General features: G+C 39.8%; 1 protein-coding gene across 1 annotated transcript; it reads right to left on the bottom strand.

The window, feature by feature from the left end:
• Nucleotides 1-904: 904 nt before the first annotated feature.
• On the bottom strand, nt 905-20,328 carry plek2 (pleckstrin 2). Its single transcript, XM_072277610.1, has 9 exons — nt 20,248-20,328; nt 17,570-17,734; nt 17,033-17,214; nt 13,029-13,120; nt 9,502-9,689; nt 5,555-5,656; nt 4,191-4,274; nt 3,630-3,711; nt 905-1,675 (listed from the first exon to the last, which is right to left on the bottom strand). Exons 1-9 carry the CDS (start codon nt 20,293-20,295, stop codon nt 1,548-1,550), a joined length of 1,071 nt encoding a protein of 356 aa, XP_072133711.1. The 5' UTR covers nt 20,296-20,328; the 3' UTR covers nt 905-1,547.
• Nucleotides 20,329-22,232: the final 1,904 nt, after the last annotated feature.

Raw genomic sequence — 22,232 nt, 5'->3', positions numbered from 1 at the left:
AGAAGACTGCAAATACTTACTGGACAAGCCACCAGGCAGGTATTAATAGCTGTGCCTATTTTTTTTTCAACAAATCATATTTCCCAACTGTTGCCACTAATTTTTCTTACGAGTCTTCTATTAAATATTGACACCTGCTGAGGTAAGGTCTTTGACCTGAAACACTAACTCTGTCTATCCTGCTAAATATCTCCAACGTGTTGATTTTATTTCCAGCATCTGCAATTTTTCTTTTGCTTTTGGATACATGAATTGGAATGCTCATGCATCTCACCCAAGTGGTTATAGTTTATCTAGAAGCTGCAATAGATCATTCCCAACAATTGAGAGGGTGGTGGGCATTGGGGCCATCAATGACAAACATGATCTTTAATTTAAGTGCACTTTGAATTAGTTTCAGGAAGGCAATAAAGAGTGGGAATCCTGGCTAATAATTCCTGATGAAGTTAAGAGCATTGAAACCACTAATTTCAAACTCCCCACCTCATCACTTGTGCACATGGACAACATAGTATAGTCAAGGAATTGAATGCAGGATCATTCAGATTTGTACTGCTTTTACTATTTAAGGCAAGGAGAAGCAAATTCCAGCAAGGATTCCTGCAGCATCTTTGTTTTCTGCTCCAACTAATCCTATCTTGATACCAGTGGAATCAAGCAGAAGACACTGCTCTGGAGTAATGTATATTTTCTGCTCAATTCCACTGCTATCAAGAATATAAGCAAAGTTTTTGCTGATAGTAAAAATGCACCCACTGGCCAAGTTTATTCTGCTGGTTATCATTTCAGGTGAACAACTTAAAAGAGAGCCCAGCTAATATTCCCAATTCCCTACTCTGCTTGCTGCAAGTCTCAATGGCAACATCAGTTGAGTGAAGATAGGCCAGAAATGAGAGATAAGCCAGCTGCTCCCTTTAATTATTATAATGTTCCTTTAATTACACTCAAAATTGCAGGCCAACTTTAACTTGCACTGAGTAACATTTTAAGAGCTCACAATTAGAGGAAAGCAAGTCCAAATGCATCAGTTATTTGCATTTGATATTTACATGCAGAATACACATTAAAGTGGTAATAATAAAAACTCAAAACAATACTTAGAAGAATAAAGTGCATTAACAATAATTTGGAAAAATAAATAGTGACATAAGGGTCAGGCTTTCTCTCTTGTCTGAGATTGCACTGAAAGGCATTATTGATGTGAGGATAGATGTTAGAAACTTTAGATTGTTGTCAGATACATCTTCATAGAAGAGTTACAGGCAGAGAAGATTACAACCTGGTATCCATCCCACTTTTGTATCCAAAGTCCATCATATTCATTCATTCTTCCAGTGACACACCTGAAAGTCAGTGGATGTATTTCTCTTAATGTGCCAGTCAGAAAAGTAACACACAGGAAATGTTTACACATTCAAGACCATCTTTTCTGTTGACGTAGAACTACTTAGAGAAGACCAACTATGATGAGACTGAAGATCATTGAAATAGTTTCCCAGTTCATTGCTTGTGTTCTACTGTCCAACTGAGGGTGTTTGGACAGACTTTTATGATACTTGCTTGATTGCCCGAATCCACTCGGATCTTTCAGCGTGGGAGCCAGCTTGTATATAATAATGCACATCATTTGTCGTTATGATCTTGAAGAGATTGCCCTGAACATTCCCCTTTATTCCTGAAATATTAACAAAGGTAAATATTTATATCTACTACATAGAAAAACATTTCATTGTGTGGCCCAAGTTCTCGAATTTAAAAATATTTAAGGGTAGCACTGTGAGACGGTTAATAAAGCTGACTTGCAGTCCTAGTGACCCAGCTTCACTCCTGACTTCTGGTGCTGTCAAAGTGGAATATTCACATTCTCTCTGAGATCACATGGGTTTTCTCTGGATACTTGGCTTTCTTCCCACACCCCAAAGACATGCAGGTTGGCAGGATATTTGACCACTATGAATTGTCCCTAGTGTGTGAAGGGGTTGGGGATGAGAATATGGGTGGAATAAATGGGACTGGGGTAGGATCTGTGTAAATCAGTGTTTGATGATAACTGTAGACCTGGTTTCTGTGTTGTAGTACTCTAAATCTACTTACATTAGTCATAATCAACATTCATAAATTTTTGGATTCCATGGGGATTTGAAAGATATCTAAATAATGCAATATATTGGAAATACTCAGCTGGTAAGCCAGTACCTATGGGCAAAGAGGTGAAGATTTCAGATCAATGATCTTGCATCAGAACTAGGAAAATTAGAAGTTGAACACGTTTTAGATTAGTGAGTCGAAGAGAAATCAGGGAAAGTCTATGGTTCAAGTACTTTGATTCATCTTTGTTGTTAGAGTGCACTTCTCCCTTAATACTTCGGCTGAAGCCAGTCCCTCCACTAGCATAGTTACCACAGTCACAATGATAAAGTTCATAAACTTTTAAAGTACATTTATTGTTCCTTATGAAATATTTAAGTTTTGCATTTTGCAATAATGCTTCCGTGTAGTTATATTGAGATTGATGGAAGTCAACATAACCTTTGGACACTAAATGCTACTAGCAACTATTGTTTGTTGTATTGACTCTTAGTTTAATATTTGTTTTTTTTATTTGTTCTTTGGGCATACATGCCTCCAGCAAGGTTACAAATAATTTCTTTAGATGCTTTAAGAAAGAAAGTCATGGTGAAGTGGGAATTCATCACGCATCATGACACAACACATATTATTGATGGGTCGGCTGAGAACCTCTGGAGGGGTTCCTGCCCCGCTGTGTGCTCGTGCATTGTAGCAAGGTAATACAGAATGTGCTGGAGGGCAAGTGGTGCATCAGACCTCTCATTCTCTCTCTGGAATCACTTGCATACATTGTTGGTTTCTGATGAACCCAAGCCAAGAGGCTGAATATAAAGATGTAGAACAGAATAAGGCCATTTGGCCCATTGAGTTGGTTCTGCTTTACGCTCTGTATCTATTTCCCTGCTTTTAAAAACGCGGGACCGGTGTGTCTAACTCAGTACTATTCTTTCCAATGGATTCACGTCTGAATGCAAAAAGATGAACAGGCAAGTGCTTTTTTTTGTTTTTTTTTTAAATCTTGTATACCTTTTCATTGTAGTTCTTTAACATTATTTAAATATTTTAACTCTTTTTAAACTGCCTCTGATTATCAAGGTCATCAGAAATTGTGCAGCTACAACAGATAAGTACAGGTCAGCCAATAACCCAGGGCGTAATAGTCATTGTGAAGTCTGGATCATGCACGATCTGGCCCCAATAATTTTCTTAACAAATGAATGGCTTGCAAGGAAGTTATTAAGATTCAGTGAGCCTGCAGTCACCCCCTCCAAGCCAGCCTGGGGAAATGTTCTGGAATGCATTTCTCTAACGAAAGCAATTGAACTTTAATGATAAACTAAAACAATTCATAATCATTTTTCTTTCTAGTGGCTACTCGTAAATTACCACGATCTTTGTAGTTGAATTGGAACTTGAATAAATGTAGTCCAGCATTTTAACCACTGGAGTACTATATTCTTTGAAGCAATTCATAATGGTTGCTCAAAATATCCATGCCCAGTTTGCAGAATTTTAACTCTATCATAACCTGTTTCTAATACCAAGAAGACAAACCTCACCTGGTGGAATTCCATTGTCTTCCAATGCAGATACCAAGCAACCTCGAAGTGACATACCTCCAACTGGTTCATTATTTTTTTCCTATTGATGCAAAACAGTTATTGCAAGTCAGTGGGTGGCAAAAACTTAAAGTAATTAGGTAGACACATTAAAAGTGCCAGGAACAAATGTTGGGTCTGAATTATACTTTAACTTCCTTTGCACACATTATATTTTCTCCACTACAATAATTGTTTCAGGTTTCCTTGTGAAGTTACTGTGACTGAGTTAAATTTTCACATGTTCTTTCTTTACCATTGATGAATCTCCTCATCTAGTCATCCAACATCAATAATCAGTATTAAATAAAGATCTAAAGTGATGCAGCACAGAAACCTCAATTCATGATTGAAGCATCAAATAATTTGTCCCCATCTAGATTTGGATAGAGACCTGGATTTGGCCGTCAATGTAAAGAGGGAAATGTAGAGATGTGTAGGCACAACTCCCTTCTCCTGATCCTGAGGTGGCATGACAGAAGCAGAAAGCTATTCTCACTGTAAACAGCAGATAGCACATACCTTGCAGGGATCATAGTAATGTAGATGTGAAGGATCTTCCCTCAGAACAAATCTTCTCACTTTCCAGTTCTTTCTTTTGTGTCCCTAAGCACCACACACAAAAATCATGTTTAGGAATTTGAAAAATGTGCAGGTAAAGAACAACAATATTTAACAGATATTATTTTCTTCAAGGTTTATTGTTGGTCAATGATGTTCTGTGACACCTAAGCTTGCTAGGTTTGTCTAAGAAATTTTTACAGGTTATAGTATTCAGAACTTATACACATATTACAAGTAAAAGCTAAGCAGATTTAGGAATGTAACACCATGCACTCTGACAAACACTAAATCAGTTCCCACACTGACTCTTCTAACAACATTAGGAATAACCTTGTCTTTGAGCAACAGTCTACAGAAGTTTTATGACTGGTCAATTTTTTAGGCCAAACACTCTTTAGGAATGTGTGGTCCCCTAGATTGGAGCTATCTGGACACTCTCGGAACCTACATTTAGGTCCCCACATGCTCCATCTTTAGTGATCCCCTAATCTTTCTCTTGTAGGTATTGTCTTCCTTGCCAAGGATGTTGGCCTCATGCTCATGTAGACCAAGGTTTGGCCTATATAAAAAAAAATCAAAACAAGGCCAATTCAAACTAACCAATCAGGAATATACAATTCAGATCCAGCCAATCAGGATTGAGCATTATGCTCTGTCCATGCCCTGCTCACTGGAGAGGGTATATAAGGTGTCTGTAGGTGGACTTGTCATTTGATGAGCTTGTACTTGAGGAAGATGGTTGGGTTCACTGGTGAAATGGGCAATTAGTTCCTGTAAGTATGTGACTGTTAAGGCCAAAAGATAGCATGGCTAGATTTGAGCAACAGTGTGACATTAACAATACCATTAAACATTTCCTTCAATTATTGTTCCATTGAAAGGGCAGAACTGGAACTACATACAAAACTAACCACTACTACCACTCCACGACTTCCTGAGATGTGATGACAGATAATTAGCAGAACTCTTCCAAGGTACACCTCAAAGTAGTCATCCTTTATATAGAAACAGGCTGTCCAATGAGTTCCCATCATTTCCTTATCTGATACATGCGTGTTTTCACTTTGTACCCAGTGGTCACTGGTTAACATTTCCCATGACCTGGTAGATCAGCACTGACCGGGAATTGCACCATAATGTTTCAGGTCTGGATTACTGAATTAGTTTAAAACTAAAGCAGTTAACATATCAACTCAAACACTTGCACTCATGTATCAGGAGGAGGTAATTAAAAAATGATAATCTTAGATTTTCCATTTATTTCACAATATTCACACATCAAGCCAAATGAACTATGTAAACCTGAAACCTAACTACCTTACCTGTTTCATCAAAAACCCTTGCTTAACAATATTGCCACTAAGATCCATGTGAGGTATTTCAATGTTATCGCTTGAATTATCTGTCTTCTTCAAACTTTTTGCCTACAGGAAATGCAAAATACAATAGTTTCAAAATTAGAACCAAGCGACGTACACATATTTCACAAAGAGTTAATAGAATAATGAGTTTGCACTTCAGACACAGCATGGAGACTGTTTATGTTTTGTATCTCTAGAAACTAATCGAAAGAAAAAACACAGAACCCAGGATCTTGCCTACTTTGTCTTTCTTTAGTGAGCTGCCCATATAGATGCGGCGGCATAATGATGTACACCAATCAGGTTCTTACATATAACCAAAAATGAATTGTGTGAACAAAGAATGTTTAATTAATTTATTTACAATACTACTCATATTATTGAGATATTGAATACACTACAATGCACCCTGCTTAGCTATAAATTCCAACTCAATATAGAATGCATCTCAACTCATATGTAATATATTGCTCTTTAGTCTCTCTCTCTCTCCCCCTCTCTCACACACACACACACAACACTACTATACAGACATCCATAGCATAGTTCAGCATAGTAAATTTTAGATTGTCCCATTCAAGCCTCATGATTTAAATTGCTGAGGAGGATTTTGTACTCTTGTTGGGGTGGCGGTGGGGGGGAGGTTACTCTGTTTGGAGATGAGACTTGTAGCTGTGAAACGATCTCAGTTTCTGGGGCCTCCTCCATGGTGATTGAAGGAGTAAACTCTGGGATGACAGGCAGTGGTTCTGACAGCTCTGGACCTCTTTCTTCTCTAACAATTGACTCTGCACTCCTCAACTGATCGATGTGTCATCTCCAGATGACATTACAATCTCCACTGTGTAGGAGGGTGGTCCAGTTCTGTCCTTAATCTTGCCAAGTACACACTTTTGATCACCTCTGCAGTTCGTCACTGGACTGCTTGTCCAGTAGTGAAACATCGAACCTCCCTGCTTGAGGAGCCCTCAATTTGTCTCAGTCCTGAAAACTCCTTCTGAGATTGGGTTTGAGCAGATCAAAGTGTGATTGCAAGGGATGACTCAGGAACAGCATAGCTGGTGAGTGTGAGTGTGCTGCATTGCGAAATGCAAAGAGGAAATTGGTGAGCTTCTGATTCAGTATAGTGTGTTCTGCCGACATTGCTCACAGTATATTCATCAGACTCCGAACAAACCCTTCCGTCAAACCATTTGTAGCTGGGTGGCATGGTGCAGAGGTAATAGGTCTTATTCCATTCATTTTCATTTTCAGGTATGACTGAAACTGTTCTGCCACAAACCAGTGTAAGTTCTTTGCTGGATATCTGCAGGCTTCAGCTCAGTATCTTAGAAATGCTATTCAAACTCATTTTGTGGAATGACTGAAACAGCCGAGCCAGTGTCCAAATCCATTTTAATTAATTTGCCATTTACTTCTGCTGTAAGCCATATTGCTTGTCTCCTGTTAGTTTTCACATTATAAATCTTAAAGCTGCTCAGTCCTGTGTCACTGTCATCATTATCTGATTTTTTTTTATTAAATGAACAGCACGCAGATAAGTGCTCTTTTTGAAACTGCAACTTGACTTTTTTAATCTTTTCCTCTTCCCTGTGAAATCCATTTGTTTTCGTCTGCCCAAAATGGTTTTTATATATGTCCTATTTTGTGGCATGTCCTGCAAGTTTCACCTTTAAATCTGCATTGATCTGGTGAATGTGAGCCCCTGAAGAAAGGTAAAACAATTCGTTCGGCCAGGCAACTTCCTGTTGTGATGTTGTCATTTTATTATGCTCACTTTCATTCCCAACTGCAACTCAGTTGTGTCCTCCTCTAGCTGCTGTTTCCACCCATTGCACTCAGCAATACGGGCACTCATTATTCATTGGCTTTTTCATTCCCTTCAAAATATTGCTCAATTCATTCAGTATAAATCATCCAGCTATCTGTTGTGCAAATGAACACAATATCTTTCCAATGTAGTCAGCCAATTTCTGTTTTTTATAGAATTTACTGTTATCATCCAGTACACATTGTTTATCAATCCATGGTCATACTTGTGGCTTATTGGTTTCATTCATTTTCTGGCTTTTTAAATAAACTTGAACAGCTCTCTCCCTTTCCGAAGAAAAATGTGCTGTGCTTTAACAGGCAGGTAGTCAACTAGAGTTTGTTTTAAAAATTCCTCATTGTGACTGTAATGTTTCCGAACTTCAGAAATCAATCAAAAGAAAAGCATAGGAGCCAGGATCCTGTCTACTTAGTTTTTCCTTAGTGGGGCGCCCACATATGATGTACGCCATTCACATACTTCTTACATATAAACCTCAAAATGAATTATGTAAACAAAGAAAGCTCAATCAAACAATATATTCACAGTATTACTCAAATGTTACTGAGATATTGAATACACTACAAAGACAATGCCCATTGAAGCTAATCTGGCATGTAATGAGTGTAAAGGACTGTTAATAGTGACCAATACAAGTAGAATCATTAATGACCCTTCTTTGTTTCACTTATCCACTGATGATCCTACCAGTTTTTCCACTTTATAATATAAAATCAATTGTATGTTTTAAATAGTAGCAGGATCAGCCATGCTGCCACTAAAACTAAATATTTAAACAAAATGATAAAGGAAGCAAAGGGAAGATGAGTTATTTATTTCACATGAGGTTACGTTCTCATGTGTGCCATTTGAACTTGAAATTTGCAGGGTAACGGATAAGGATTAAGGTGTAGAAGTCAGCACAGGCAAGAGAGCCTGAATGGCCTCCTTTATACTCTTTGAAACTATGATCTCCGCCCCACAAATATAACTGATGTACACCTTGGATATTTCCATTCACTGACTTGCCCACCAGATGAAATAATTAACATGAGTTGTAAGAATTACAATTTTTCAACCTCAGCAACAACAAAAAATTCTTTAGAACATGCGAGGGAAAACAAAGCAACAAGAAAAGACGTGACTTTGGAACTGAGAGAAGATAGTGTTTGGAATCTAACTGTATTAGTCATGCCTCGTCTGACACGACCAAATATTCTAACTCCTCACCAATAGTTACCTTCTGAACAATGCCTGTGGAATAAATAGATTGCAGCCAACAAATGTTCCTGGATCGAGGATCAATTACAACAATCTGCACCATCAACTTAGATTCCCTTCTCACACAGATGCCCCCTGACCTAATGAGCATCACTTTTAATTCATGCAGTACATTTACAGCAACTACTGTGTTCTGTGTCCCGCAGTTCAACATTATTTACTTCCACCCAAACTGCATCTCTACCTTTCCTGCCTGTCCTCATTCATTTCTTTCTACTTGCATTCCCAGCATACTGATCAGGTGTAAAGAACAAACCTTCCCCACCCTCGTATTGCTCACATTCGAGTCAAGTGGTCTCCACCCAATCACAAATATTCCTGGCTTTCCCTCTATTCATTTCCCTTCTCTGCAACTTAAAACATGTTCAATTTCTAATTTTCCTTTTTTGAACGATATTCATTCTGTTTGCCCCTCCACAATTGTTTCCCTGCTCCCAATTCACACAGAATCTGTTAGGTGACAACCATTAGTAGCCACAACAGCCAGTTCCGTAGCCAGTCAGTCAATGAGTTGGATCCCAATTGCAAGGGTGAAGATGGAACGTAATTATGTCACTAAACCTGTGGTTGTTCTGTAGGGACAGTCACTGATATAATGGAGCAGGGGCTCAAGGTGTTACTCAAATTGTAAAACACAGTATTCTCTCTGGCTGCTGCCTGCAGTGCCTGATAGACTTGCACCTTATCTGGGGCAATTCAGGTGGGCTGGCATCCTGAACTATGCAAGGGACACCACAGCAGGAGCAAAACCACTGTGGAAGAGAAAATGAATGCACAAAACCAGAAAAACCACTGCTGTGCAGTGCAGGAAACTTACAAAACAGTACAGTGCTGTGGAATCATCAAGGAACTGCTCTGTGCTGACGATATTCAATCTGGCCTTTGTGCTTTTATCTCCAACTGGTTTGATGAGATCATCTTCGATCAGAAGGGATGCTATAGTAACAGCATTTGAACGGGAATGGGCTATGTTTCTGGATACCAGCCAGTCAATCACTATTGAACCTTCAGACAGGAAAAAAAATACGATATGAAATGATTAGTTCCTCTCACTAGAATGAGTCCAGAGACTTGCAAAGAGAACATTGCATTCAATAAAGAATCAAAGCTGTCCAACTTCATTGATTGAAGAGCGTGAGATTGTTTCCCCAAGTAATTTGTAAAACCAGATTGGTAGAAAAACTGCAACTCCAAAGTAAATAACGTTTAGGAAAGATCCCTGTATGAACAAGGTGAAAAACCAATGAGAAACCTCTCCCTGCTCCTTCACCTCCAACAAATGTTTGAGGCTTCCCTCAATGTTTGCAAGAAAGTTCTATCCAAATGTTTACAGATGCCGTCTACTCTCATTCCCTCCACTGCTTTAATCAAAATGATTATTATTGTGATCAAAGTGTAGAAAATATATTAAAAGCTAAATTAATATGCATCTTCTTATTCCACGACAGGGACATGGTTTGATCCTGACCTCAGATATTATGGGTTAACATTCACACATTCTCTCCTGTACCATCTGAGCTCCCCTCAGATGCTTGGTTTCCTGACATATTTCAGAACACATGTTGTTGGGTTAATCAGCTTCTTTAAATTACCCATTACAGTAGGTCAATGGTTAAAGAAAGGAATAGAGTGGGAATTGATGGGCATGTGCAAGAGGGAACATGTTGCAGCAATACTGGGAAATGAGGCGTGGGGAGGGAATGGAACTGATAACTTTCCTAGAAGTTGGCATGGACACAAAGAACCAAATAATTATAGAAATAAGAAAAACTATAACACAACTAAGTTTTAATAACAAATTCCTGCAAAATGCCTAAAATTCAGATCTTACATTTAAGCAAAGTAACATTAATTTGAATTGGAAAATTACCAAAACAGCTTTATGCTCCTGTTCTTTCTTGTAGTGTTACCTTACTAAATCCTTATTTACATGCATTGGAGTATTGCGTCACTGGAGTGAACCAGGATGCAGGTGTTTGTGGAAATCTGTCAGACTCCAGCTGCATGCTGAACTTTTGTCTGGGCAAGTCTAGTGCTGGTCTTTTCAAGCATTTGTTCTCTCCCCACCCCCCAAAAAAGTTCTCAGAACTGGCAGGGAGCAGTGAATCTAGACCAAATGCCTGGCAGCACTGCAGAGACAACAGGAGAAATTCAAAGCTGGCTGCTAGTTGAAGGACATGCAGACCTTAACAGTCATTCACTAGTGAAGATCATGCTAAGTGACTGGGTGTAAGGATTCTGAACCCACGCAGGTGAAAGAGAAAGAAGCTCCACCAAGAGGGACCCTGTCAATCTTGTTCCAAGTTGCAATTAAATCATACCCCCTCCTCCAACATTTAATAAGAACTTTCCACCAACAATGAAATCCAGTTCTACATCCTGCCCTCCCACTTACAATCACACTCACTTATCTGAGCAGTTTCTTGATTGGCTTTGTTTTGCTTTATCCCCAAAAAGCCATTCATTCAATCCCTCTTTATTCTGGTTTCTGGACTGCAATACCTAGATAAGCCTTTAAACACCAAAATCAACTGAACTGCAAGAACTTGCTCATTTGTGTCATTTTTAAAATACAAATCGAATAGGTGAAGCTAGGAAAATTACCATAAAGATTATCAAAATGGTAAAAATTTACATTTCAGTCTTTGATCATTCTGTTTCCTTCCAAGAATGGGGGTCACAGGAAAATATGTGGGCCAGTGGGATTGTTCTGAATGCTGGAATAGATTCTATGGCTTCCCTCTCTCTTTAAAGAAATATTAAAAATGTCGGATGGCTCATCTTGTGAAACCATAGGCTGTTTGTTGTTCCCTTCCATGCCTTGTGCCGCGGGGGGGGGGGGGCAACCTTGCTGTTGCTGTAGCATTTTGTCTGTTGTTTTTTTTTGACAAGGTTGAGTTGCTAGCTCATTGCTCAATCCATCACGGATGGAAAGTGTGAAAGGAGCTGGCCGGATTCAAACCCAGGACCACTCGCCTCAAAGTCCTTTGCAGATGCCTCCCACACCACCGGTCATCTAAACCATAGGTTGTAAAAACAATTTTTAAATTTTAAAGTAGTTAGTGTTCTTTAAATAGGGTTATTTCTTAGCATAGATAGAAAATAAGATATAATAAAGTGCAATTTTCATTCTATAAAAAAAAACTTAAATAGAACCACAGCTAAAGTATTCTGAGCAGCTTTGGATTCCACATAATAGGACAGATGCCTAAAGGCTGAATCTGAGCTGAAAGTGGCTGCCTGGTATGAGAAATTCCAAAATTTAAAAAAAGACATGAGAATCAGAGCTATCACTTCCAAAGCAGAAGAGATTAAAAGGTAGCTTGATGAAGTTGTTTATCATTATCTGTAGATGAGACACAGTGGATGACAACTGATTGTTTCCTGTGATTGGGTAGCTAGAATGAAGTGCACACAGATTGTAAAATAAATGTCAGAGGATTGTATTAGTGTACAGGATAAACATTTTAAAGATGCTGAGAGTCTGAGGAATACTCTTAACGACTGAGGCAGAGAGCAGACCAACATATCAAGATTCTTGGACTGATGACTGAAGGGAAGGAAGAAAGAGATATGGGAGAAGAATAGGCAACAGGTATCAGACAGCGTCATATCCAAAGATTTTGTATCCCTTCCATGAGTAAGGTATCACTATTCAAGTAAACTTGAATTCAGATAATAAGGCGGTGCCTCAAGAAGGTGGCATTCATCATTAGGGACCCTCACCATATGAAACATGCCCTCTTCTCATTACCTCCACCAGGGAGCAAGTACAAGAGCCTGAAGACCTGCACTCAATATTTCAGCAACAGCTCCCTCTCCTCTGCCATCAGATTTCTGAACGGCCCATGAACACTGCCACACTAATCCTCTTTACACTGCTTTTAACTGTAACTTGTAGTATTTTGTTAATGTATTGCACTGTACAAGAACAAATTTCACAACATGTCCATGGTAACAAATCTGATTCTGACTGCCTCTCAAAATGGCTGACAACTGGTAATTATGTATGATATAGGGATTACAGGGATATCCATGATTCAAACAGTCTTCCTGAGGGAAACGTCATGCTGCCTTTGGTGGTTTGTCAGTCGAGGTAACAGCAAGCTTTGCAGCTGTGGGATATTGGGAGAGTAAAGCATTGGGCTTGGTCGTGTTGAAACACTCAGTACCAAAAGCTAATCCATGTGAAAAATGAACATTTTGATGTGCTACCCAAGGAATGCTGCTAAACTGGAGCAAGCCTTATTCATCTCCATCAGATCAAGAGGGAAAGAAATTCTTTAAAAAAAGTAGTAAATCAAGATTTGATTATTCCATAGGTTCCCACATTCTTTTCCTTACCGGCAAAGCATTGTTTGTAAGTGTTCCCATATTCTCCATTTGTCATCTCCTTGATCCCACTGTTGCTTTCTTTCATTTCCCTGATTAAGTGACTGTAAATTAAATAAATTGCGTTATTTTTTGCACATTTCTCAATGCAGTTATTTCAGGTAAATCATTAATTGCCCTTTCCTACATGTTCAGAAGAGCTGACAAGTTTAGCAATACATTGCAGGAGGAGATATGGAGCCTCATACAGGCCAGCACTTTGAGTTGAACAGAAGATCAATGGTCGTTTTACTGACAATAATATTTTAAATATAGTAACTTCTCAAAGGGCATTAGTGAGAATTGAACTCAGGATCTTAGGGTTATTCATCTAGCTCTCAGCATTCGAGTTCATTACTTTTCATCTCCAAATTGTTAATCCAGTAGCATCTGCATACCTAACCACCCAGAGGACAGAGTCAAGTTAGACTAACTTGAACTACAACTTTCTTTCTGTTTTTATGGTTAAAACAGTACTGAAGTTATATTGATAAAACAGAATCATATCAAAAGAATCCAGTTTCGTTTATTTCCTCCTCATTGCACCAAAAGGGGATTACATTGAATAAATGTGTTATTTAGTACAGTAATTAAAATACTGGAGTAATTAGAAATCTTGGAGAAGTTAACGGGAATAAGATTAAACAAATCCCATGGATGTGATGGCCTAACATGCAGTCCCAAACAAAGTGGCTGCACAGACAGTGGGTGCAGGGGTGGTGAACTTTCAGACTTCCCCTCGTTCCTGGAATAGCTGAAGTAGACTGGAAGGTAGCAAATGTAATCCTGCTGTTCAAGAAGTGCAGACAAGAAAGAAAGTAGGCAAAACAGGCAATTTAAAATCATAAAAGGGTTAGCAGAGTCAGTCCACAGTTGTATGAAAAGAATCTGATGCTTGACCAATCTAACGTATTTTTGAGGATGTCAGCAGGTGGATAGATAGGAGGAAGCGATGAATATAGCATTTCTGGATTTTCAAAAGCCCTTCATTAATTAGGGTCTCATTAGATTAGAGGTAATGCATTACTATGGATAAAGGATTGGTTAAAGTTGAATTAATACCTTTGAGATCCTGTTTCATTATTCCCTATGCTCACTGCGCAGGGTCTCTCCGCCACCCCCTCCCCCACTGTCATTGGTTCCAATGTGCACCACGACCTCCGGCTGCTCACACGCCCCCTTGAGAATGTTCTGTAGCCTTTCTAGTGAGAGATGAATATCTACGTGTATTTGTGGTTATCTACATGAATAGCATCACACTTCTCCACATTGCTCACCCTTTTTATGTGCCCATATTCCAATGCAAAACGGTTGTCCCTTCATCGCAGTTCACTTTCCCACCTAGCTGTGTGCTCTCAGTAAAAGTGGATAAAAATACAGAGTCATTGATATAGACTGTCAGCTGCAGTGCCCCAATGCTGATCTTTATGACAACTTCAAAGTGATCCCCATACTCTTGATTTGGGTTACTTCTGGTGCTTCATGCTTACCTGGACAGAAAGAGAAATATAGAGCATGTCTGGCTCAGGAACTGGAGCAGAAGGAAAGGTTTCAGGTTCTTGGATCATTAAAACCATTCTGGAGCAGCAGTGACAAGAGTAATGGGTTGTACCTTAACTAGAGAGAAACCAGTGTCCTGTCTGGGAAGTTTGCGAATGCTGCTCAGGGGAGTTTAAACTAGTTTGGCATGAGAACGGAACCAAAGCACGAGGTCAGAAAGCAGAGGGATCAGGGGGAAGATAGATGCCAGGACTAGTAAGAACAGGCATAAGCAATGTCATCAATAACATGAGACAGGCGTGTTGAAGTGTGTATATTTAACGCTACTGGTATTAAAGGTAAGGGAGATTAACTTAAAGCATGGAATATACCCCAGGACATTGAGTGAAGCAAGGAATGAGATTTCTGGGGCATTAACCTTGAGGGCTCAAATGTAGAGAGATAGTATACTGTTAATGGGAAGACCCTTAACAGTGTTGATGTGCAAAGGGATTTTAGGGCTCATGTCCTTGGCTATACAGGTTGATCGGGTGATAAAGGCAGCATATGTCATGCTTGCTTTTATTAGTTGAGAAAATGTGTTCAAGATTCTTGAAGTTATGTTGCAGATTTATAAAACTCTGGTTGGGACACCTCTGAAGTATTGTATTCAATTCTGGTCACCCCATTTTAGGAAGGATGTTGAGGCTTCGGCGAGGGTGCAGAAGAGGTTCACCAGGATGCTGCCGGGATTGAAGGGCATGTCCATGTTGGACAGACCTGGTTTGATTTCTATGGAGTGGAGGAGTTTCAGAGGAAATCTGACATAAGCATTTAGAGGCATTTAAGAGACTTGGATAGACATATGAACATGCAGAGAATGAAGGGATATAGACATTGTGGAGCCAGAAGGCTTTTGTTTAGTTGGACATTTAATTACTAATTTAATCACATTGTGGGCCAATGTTACTGTGCTGTACTGTTTGATGTTCTATGTACAAGAAGAAACCAATTTTTTTTAAATGGTGTACAACCACAATGTACATATATTCAAAGGATTAAGTGCCCATGTGCTTCAAACTCAGGAATGTAACATTCAGGTACAGCAACGTATGAGGAAGGCAGACTAATGGGTTTTACTGCAGAAAGAATCAGAGTACAAGTTTAACAAAGTCTTATAATTGTACTGGGGTTTGATAAGACACTACTCGTAGTAACATGTGCAGCTTTGGGGATCCATATCCAAGGGTGGATATGATGTGGTGCAAAAGCTTGCAAGATTAATTCCAGAGATGTGGCAAGACGGAGTCATGTGAAGCTATACTTTCTGCAGTTTTAAAGGGAAGTAGTTTCATTGGGATGTGAAATTCTGAGCAGACTTGACAGGGAAACTACATCCCCTGTCTGGAGGGTCTAGAACAAGGGGAAGTGGGACCTAACTTTCAAAACAGTTAAGGAGTTGTGAATCTTTGAAATTTTCTTCCTGAGATGATACTGAATACTTAGCTGTTCAGGTCAGAGGTGGACAGATTTTTCTTCTCCAAGAGTATCACAGATATTATGGGGACATGTGAAAGGGTAGTCAAGAATCAACCGTCATCATAATGGCACAAAAGCCAAGAACTTTTCCCACTGCTTTTATTGACTAACAAAATTATCGCAAACAGTAGCTTTTTGCATTTCTGCTGCCATTGAGGAACGTTAAATGGAACTCTACTAGCTGTTAAAATGCAAAAAAGAGATGGTAACACTACTATTATAAAACAGACCTTGCACAATTCACTGCATCTTTATACTTATACTTTATACTTTATTGTCACTAAACAATTGATACTAGAACGTACAATCATCACAGTGATATTTGATTCTGCTCTTCGCGCTCCCTGGAGTACAAATCGAAAACAATTAAACCACTTCTATATTTTCACTATCACAAACATTGTTTTGACTTACCTTATGGTGAAATTATAATTATGGTTAAGAGCAATGAAATTTGTAATTATCCCTGCCTTAGTGTCTGGACTATAATCCGTTAGTAATCTGAGGCAGGGCAATATTAGATCTGCAGAGCAGTAATTGATCTGAACTACACCAAAGATGGTGGAAGTAGATTCAATAGCACCTTTCAATATAATATTGGACAAAGGATTAATCTGCAGGGCTGTGGAGATGGAGCAGGGGAATGGTTTAATTAAATTGCATGAGCAACTAGTACACAAAGACACAATGGGCTGAACGAACTTTTGTTTTGCTGAAGGCTCAACAGCGCAGGTTTCCTTTTTATAAAAAGTCCACCTTGTTTATGCATACCTTATCCATTTTACTCCGTTTAGTTAAATACGTAGTTGACATTCACAGTATACCTTACACATAAAGAATGGCACTGAGCTTTCAGAATGTGTTGGCCACATCAGGACAGGAAGCAGAAAATTCTTGGAAGTGGGAGGGTAGAAACGGGACCTACTTGATGGTCTAGGAAAAAGCATAATGACACTTACCTCAGGCAGATATTTGTTGATTCTTCAAAGGATGCATCTAAAGAATTCGGTTGGTTTTGATGTTCTGGGTTTGAGGCCTTGATCATGGTATTAATGTCTTCAGCCCATGAATCTCGTTGCTCACGACAGGAAGCTTCAAGGAAATGCTCTACAGAATTCTTTGCCTTCAATTTAATCACCAGCTGTCAAAAAGATAAACAGATAATCAGATCTTTGTTTTCATGTTCTTGTATGTTGGCAAAAATTGTCCAGATTCTATTAAATGACTACAAACTGCATTCTCAAGATGTTAAATAACTGATTTTGCTCAAAAAACAAATAACTACATTAACTGTGACATGTGGAAGAGAGTCACATTGATCAATCAGTTACCAGATTCAATGACCAGGGATATTATTCTAATTAAGAAGATACACAAATGTGGGCAGTATCAGAAAGAAATTGTGTAACCAGAATCTTAAATTGCATTGTAATATTAGAGAGGTGGAAGAAAGAAATTCATAAGCAAAACGAAGAAATAAGTTTCAACATTCTTACCGGTCTGTTTTCATAATCCAGGCAGGGACAATAGACTGCACATCCTACCAAAGAAATAATGCCCCTGGGACGAGACTCCTTCTTTCCTCCTTCAATTTTATAGTAGAGAAGTTGATCTTTTGACAATACAAACCAGCGTGCTTTCCAGTTGTGCACAATATGACCCTGGAATTAAAGCAATCCAAAAGGAAATTCTAATCAGTACAAACACCCTTAATTGCCATAGTAAGTATCTTTATTAAAACCGATTAACTTTGACAGACAAAAGCATAGCCTTCCATACTTGGTATTATCAACAATTTTGTGGACTGGGGGAATACTCTTTGATGTTCCGTAACAGATTAAAGTTTCCAAATAGGTCATTTGTTATTATATGGTCTGTTTTGTAGCCACACCTGTAGCAAGATGTATTTAACTCAATATTAACCAACCTTAATATGGGTCAAGCCCAACTGCACAAACAATTTTGGCTCCGCGAACATGGGGAAAAATATCAAACAAGCATATTGAAGTTTACAGTGAGGAACAAAGGAGTTTTTAAATAACTTGGGGCCATTCATACTCAGACACAATCATGTGGCCCCAAGGATTTAAATTGAGTACAAAGATCACACAGTGAATGACTTGTTTAAATCTAAAGGTCCTTCGATCTGTCTTCTCTAAGCCTCTATGATCTGGCTGTCTACAAGCCTTACAAATCCACAAAGTAGTAACAACCATTGTTCCACCGTGACTGGATTCATCACCCAAAGCCACCAGAAATATCAATGCCCATTGACCAAATAATTGTTGGGGTGAAATCATTTATCAGCCTTTCAAATTGCTGAAATATTCAAAATGGCTGTCACATCACCTGACTGTGATATTGATCAAAATATCAAACAAGATGATACAGACTAATTCACTGACATGGGAGGAACCATTTCCCTGTCTTATAGCACAATGAAGAAATAGGGAAATGGGTGGCAGAGGGTCAGTCGATTGTTATGGCGATGACTTTTGAGTTTTAAGGGAGAGAGCAGGACAGTCTTACAAGGATTGTTCATCTCTGCACATGGGAACAGACCCAGTGATCACCAGGGAAAGTTGTGTACATAGAGAATCATATATGCACCAGTAAGATAGAGGGATCATTGGTATGAGTGATTATGATAAGTTATCAAACAAAATGGAATTGAACTGCTTTGTGAGTGGTGACCAATTCTACCCCAAACAAGGGTTCTGGTTAAATTCAGGAATCGGGTTTTCAGAGGGTCTTTGTACAGCTCCACTGATAAAACCCGAATGAATTGTATCAATTCTCGACTATTAACACCTGCTGTAGAGTGACAGTTCTAGAAAATCCTAATAGGAACACCCTGCCACACTTCATAATACGCCGTCCTCGTTCAAAGTCCAAAGCCGACAATGATTCTCCCTTCTCAGATGCTGCCTGGCCAGCCGAGTTCCTACCGCAGGTTTTTTTTGTACTCCAACCGTCTCTTTCTTGTGCCAATTATAGTTATTAGACGATCTAATTGACAATATACGCAAGTAGCGTCATATTCATAAATAATTCTGAACAGTATTGACTGCCCGTTACGGAATGTCGTTGGGAAGAGCCACTAAATAGAAAACAATAATGAATAACCTGCAAGGTAAAAGGGAAGCGCTGTACTTCGATGTTCCTCTTGTTTAACTGTGGTGTGATAAGAGGTCGACATTTCTAAACAATTGGTGAATGAACGAATCGATTTTTCATCCTCTAGACCTTTGAGTCACCCTGACCAGCCTCAATCGCCCCCAGTTCCTCCACTTGGTCGAGGTCGAGGCGACCTCAGTCACCCCGCCTGCGCCAGCGAGCTAGCGTTGTGAGTGAAAACCCCGACACATTCGTGCCTGCTCCGTCCCCAGTGAGTCAGTTTGGGAATATACGTGTGTGTTGGTGGGTCTAAAATCGGGTCCGGGCTACGCGGTGGAATATCCCCAGCTGACTGCCCTTTCCCGACCGCACATGAAGAAAGTACCTAAAACAGTACTGCCGGGGACGCTGGAGACCGCGGCCGGACAAACGGGATGTGGTGGTTATAGAACGACCATGCAAAGGCAAAAAATAATTATGTTCTTCTCCCGCTCCTACAGAATAAGACCCTCTACTACCATGGGTCGCGTCAGGCGGTTAGGTCAACTGCTGAAAGTCTGTTCCTTGATAAAAGAGGCTTAAGATTTTTTTTTGCGAATGAATTATCAACACTTCACTTTGGCTGCAACTTGTGATTCTTTTATTCGAGTCTGTTTAGAAAACAGAATATCATGCGGGCAATTTCGTTATCACATCACGGTACCGAAATTCCTAAATTCAGATAGTACGGGAGAATAATTCCCGAAGGGAGGGGGGCTCTGGGTGAATGGTATTCCATTTCCTCATGTTTAGAATTTGTTACCAGGATGCTCCCAAGAGGCAAGGTGGAGGCAAAATAAAACTGGAGATACCACGGTAATGGGGGGAGGTGAAGAGAAAAACATATGCAGATTTTATGTTGTTGACGATTTTCTTAAAATCTAGCCCGTCGTTTTATTTACTCATTAGAAATAGTTATTTTTCAATTAATTTACTTCGAGCAATTCACTATAAGTGGTTAACACCAAACTGATTTCTCTGGATGAAACTTTTTTTTAAAAAAAGTAAGTTTCCTTACCCTTTTGACCAGGAATCCTTCTCTTATTACACTTGTTTCTCCCTGCATGTTGCCCGACAAGTGTCTAGACTCACTCTGTGATCAGCATTGGATTGTTAAAGACTAAATAGACCAGGAAACATCACGTCAAGTCATGACGACAGGGCGCCTCCTCCACACCTTGGGTGCAGCCAGCGTGACTAATTCTGAGTAATCCTTGCCTGCAAAGTTTTAAAAGCGTTGACCGGCAGGTGCTGTAAATGGAAATCCTGCTGCAGCTGCAGAACAAAAGAATAAAGAGGGCTCCGCAGCCCCCAGCCTATTTCCCACGGCCAGCAAGACTGAGGAAAGTTAGTTTCCTGTGTTAAAAGGTCAGAGGGTTGCTTTCAACGATGTGACATACGTCCTGAAATTCCTCTACACCAGGAAAAAGCTCCATAAAGTGGTGTTGCGTGGATGCTCGTACAGGTTTTGGACAAAGCTCTTTGCTTATCCCACGTGAACTCTGATATTGCTAAGCTTTAAGATGGAGTCAGTAAGCCTTGAGATACTGTGGAGGTAGAGGGTGTGAGAAGGAGAGAGGTGGCATTTTAAGAGCTGTAGGTACCAGACTCAATGGCAAATGGTTGGTCAAATGTGAATGAGAGTTGGACGATCAGGGACTGGCTGGGAGTCCTGGATGTGTGCGCAACTAGACCTACCTCAGAAAATAAACTAGGACAGTGGTGGGGGGAGGGGTGTGATGTGAGAAATATACGGGCACAATTGAGAGCATCCTGACTGGCTGCATCACTGCCTGGTATGGGAACTGTACCTCCCTCAATCGCAGGACTCTGCAGTGAGTGGTGCAGATAGCCCAGTGCATTTGTAGTTGTGAACTTCTCACTCTTCAGAACATTTACAAAGACAGGTGTGTAAAAAGGGTCCGAAGGATCATTAGGGACCCGAGTCACCCCAACCACAAACTGTTCCAGCTGCTACCGTCCAGGGAAACCATATCACAGCATAAAAACCAGGACCAACAGGCTCCGGGACAGCTTCTTCCACCAGACCATCAGACTAATTAATTCATGCTGACACAACTGTATTTCTGTGTTATATTGACTATCCTGTTGTACATACTATTTATTGTAAATTACTATGATTGCACATTTAGACTGAGGAGTAACGTAAAGATTTTTACTCCTCATGTTTATGAAGTGTGTGAGTAATAAAGTCAATTCAATTTACAGTAAGTATTTGCAGGGTAGGGGATTTGCAGCACCAGTCTGAAAATCTCGCACTGTAAGCTTTGTTAGCACAACTGGATATTAGACAAGGGACATCAGCCTGTGTGTTGGATGCTGTTTGATGCCACTACACGCCTGAAGAACCATGTGAATAAGTGTGCCATGTGCCTGGAGAATGCAGATATGGAGTACAAGCATTCACAAGAAATCTCATCCACACAGCACACAGCTATGTTCCTGTGCTGCTTCTACAAGCAGGTCTTTCATTGTGCTCTGCATACAAAATATGATATCTGCATACAGTATATGATAATAAACCCAACTTTGACTTTGAATGTTGAACGACAAGAGAGAATTTCTAAGCTAAAATCTTCATGAATAAGATGTTGTGGAATTTATTTTATTTGGACAATGATCAGACAATTTGTACCCCATTTTCCATCCTGCAAACAGAATTCTGATGAAATACAGAACATGGATGTGTATAGGGTGTCCGGGGAGGAGTAGCCCCTCTGGAGAATAGGCTTGTTGGGTCCTTTCTATGGCAGCTCACTCATCTTTAGTTCCCACCAGACACTCAGCTCTCTCCTGTGGCTCCAAGTAGCTGTTTGCATGTGACAGCAGCCACACCCCTTCGACAGGCAGGCTAACCCAGGTGAGAGTAGCCAGCGACCTCGTATCCCAGTGAATTTGGGACATGCCTGTCGTAGCATGTGAAGTCAGCCCTGGCAGACTAGGCAGAGGAGATCTACAGTGAGACCCAACAGCAAGGAAGGC

The sequence above is a fragment of the Mobula birostris genome, chromosome 1 (assembly GCF_030028105.1).
Source record: "Mobula birostris isolate sMobBir1 chromosome 1, sMobBir1.hap1, whole genome shotgun sequence".
In the NCBI taxonomy this organism is placed as follows: Eukaryota; Metazoa; Chordata; class Chondrichthyes; order Myliobatiformes; family Myliobatidae; genus Mobula; species Mobula birostris.
The sequence above is the reverse complement of the archived record's forward strand: the minus strand, read 5'-3'. Positions and strand labels throughout refer to the sequence as shown.

Bases quoted from the DNA above. Each gene is read 5' to 3' on its own strand.
- plek2 (XM_072277610.1), bottom strand. From the start codon at position 20,295: ATGCAGGGAGAAACAAGTGTAATAAGAGAAGGATTCCTGGTCAAAAGG. The intron at 13,121-17,032 runs GTAAGTGTCATT...TTTAATTTACAG, and splicing joins TCAACAAATATCTGCCTGAG to TCACTTAATCAGGGAAATGA. The intron at 4,275-5,554 runs GTAAGGTAGTTA...TGTGGTGCTTAG, and splicing joins AAGGGTTTTTGATGAAACAG to GGACACAAAAGAAAGAACTG.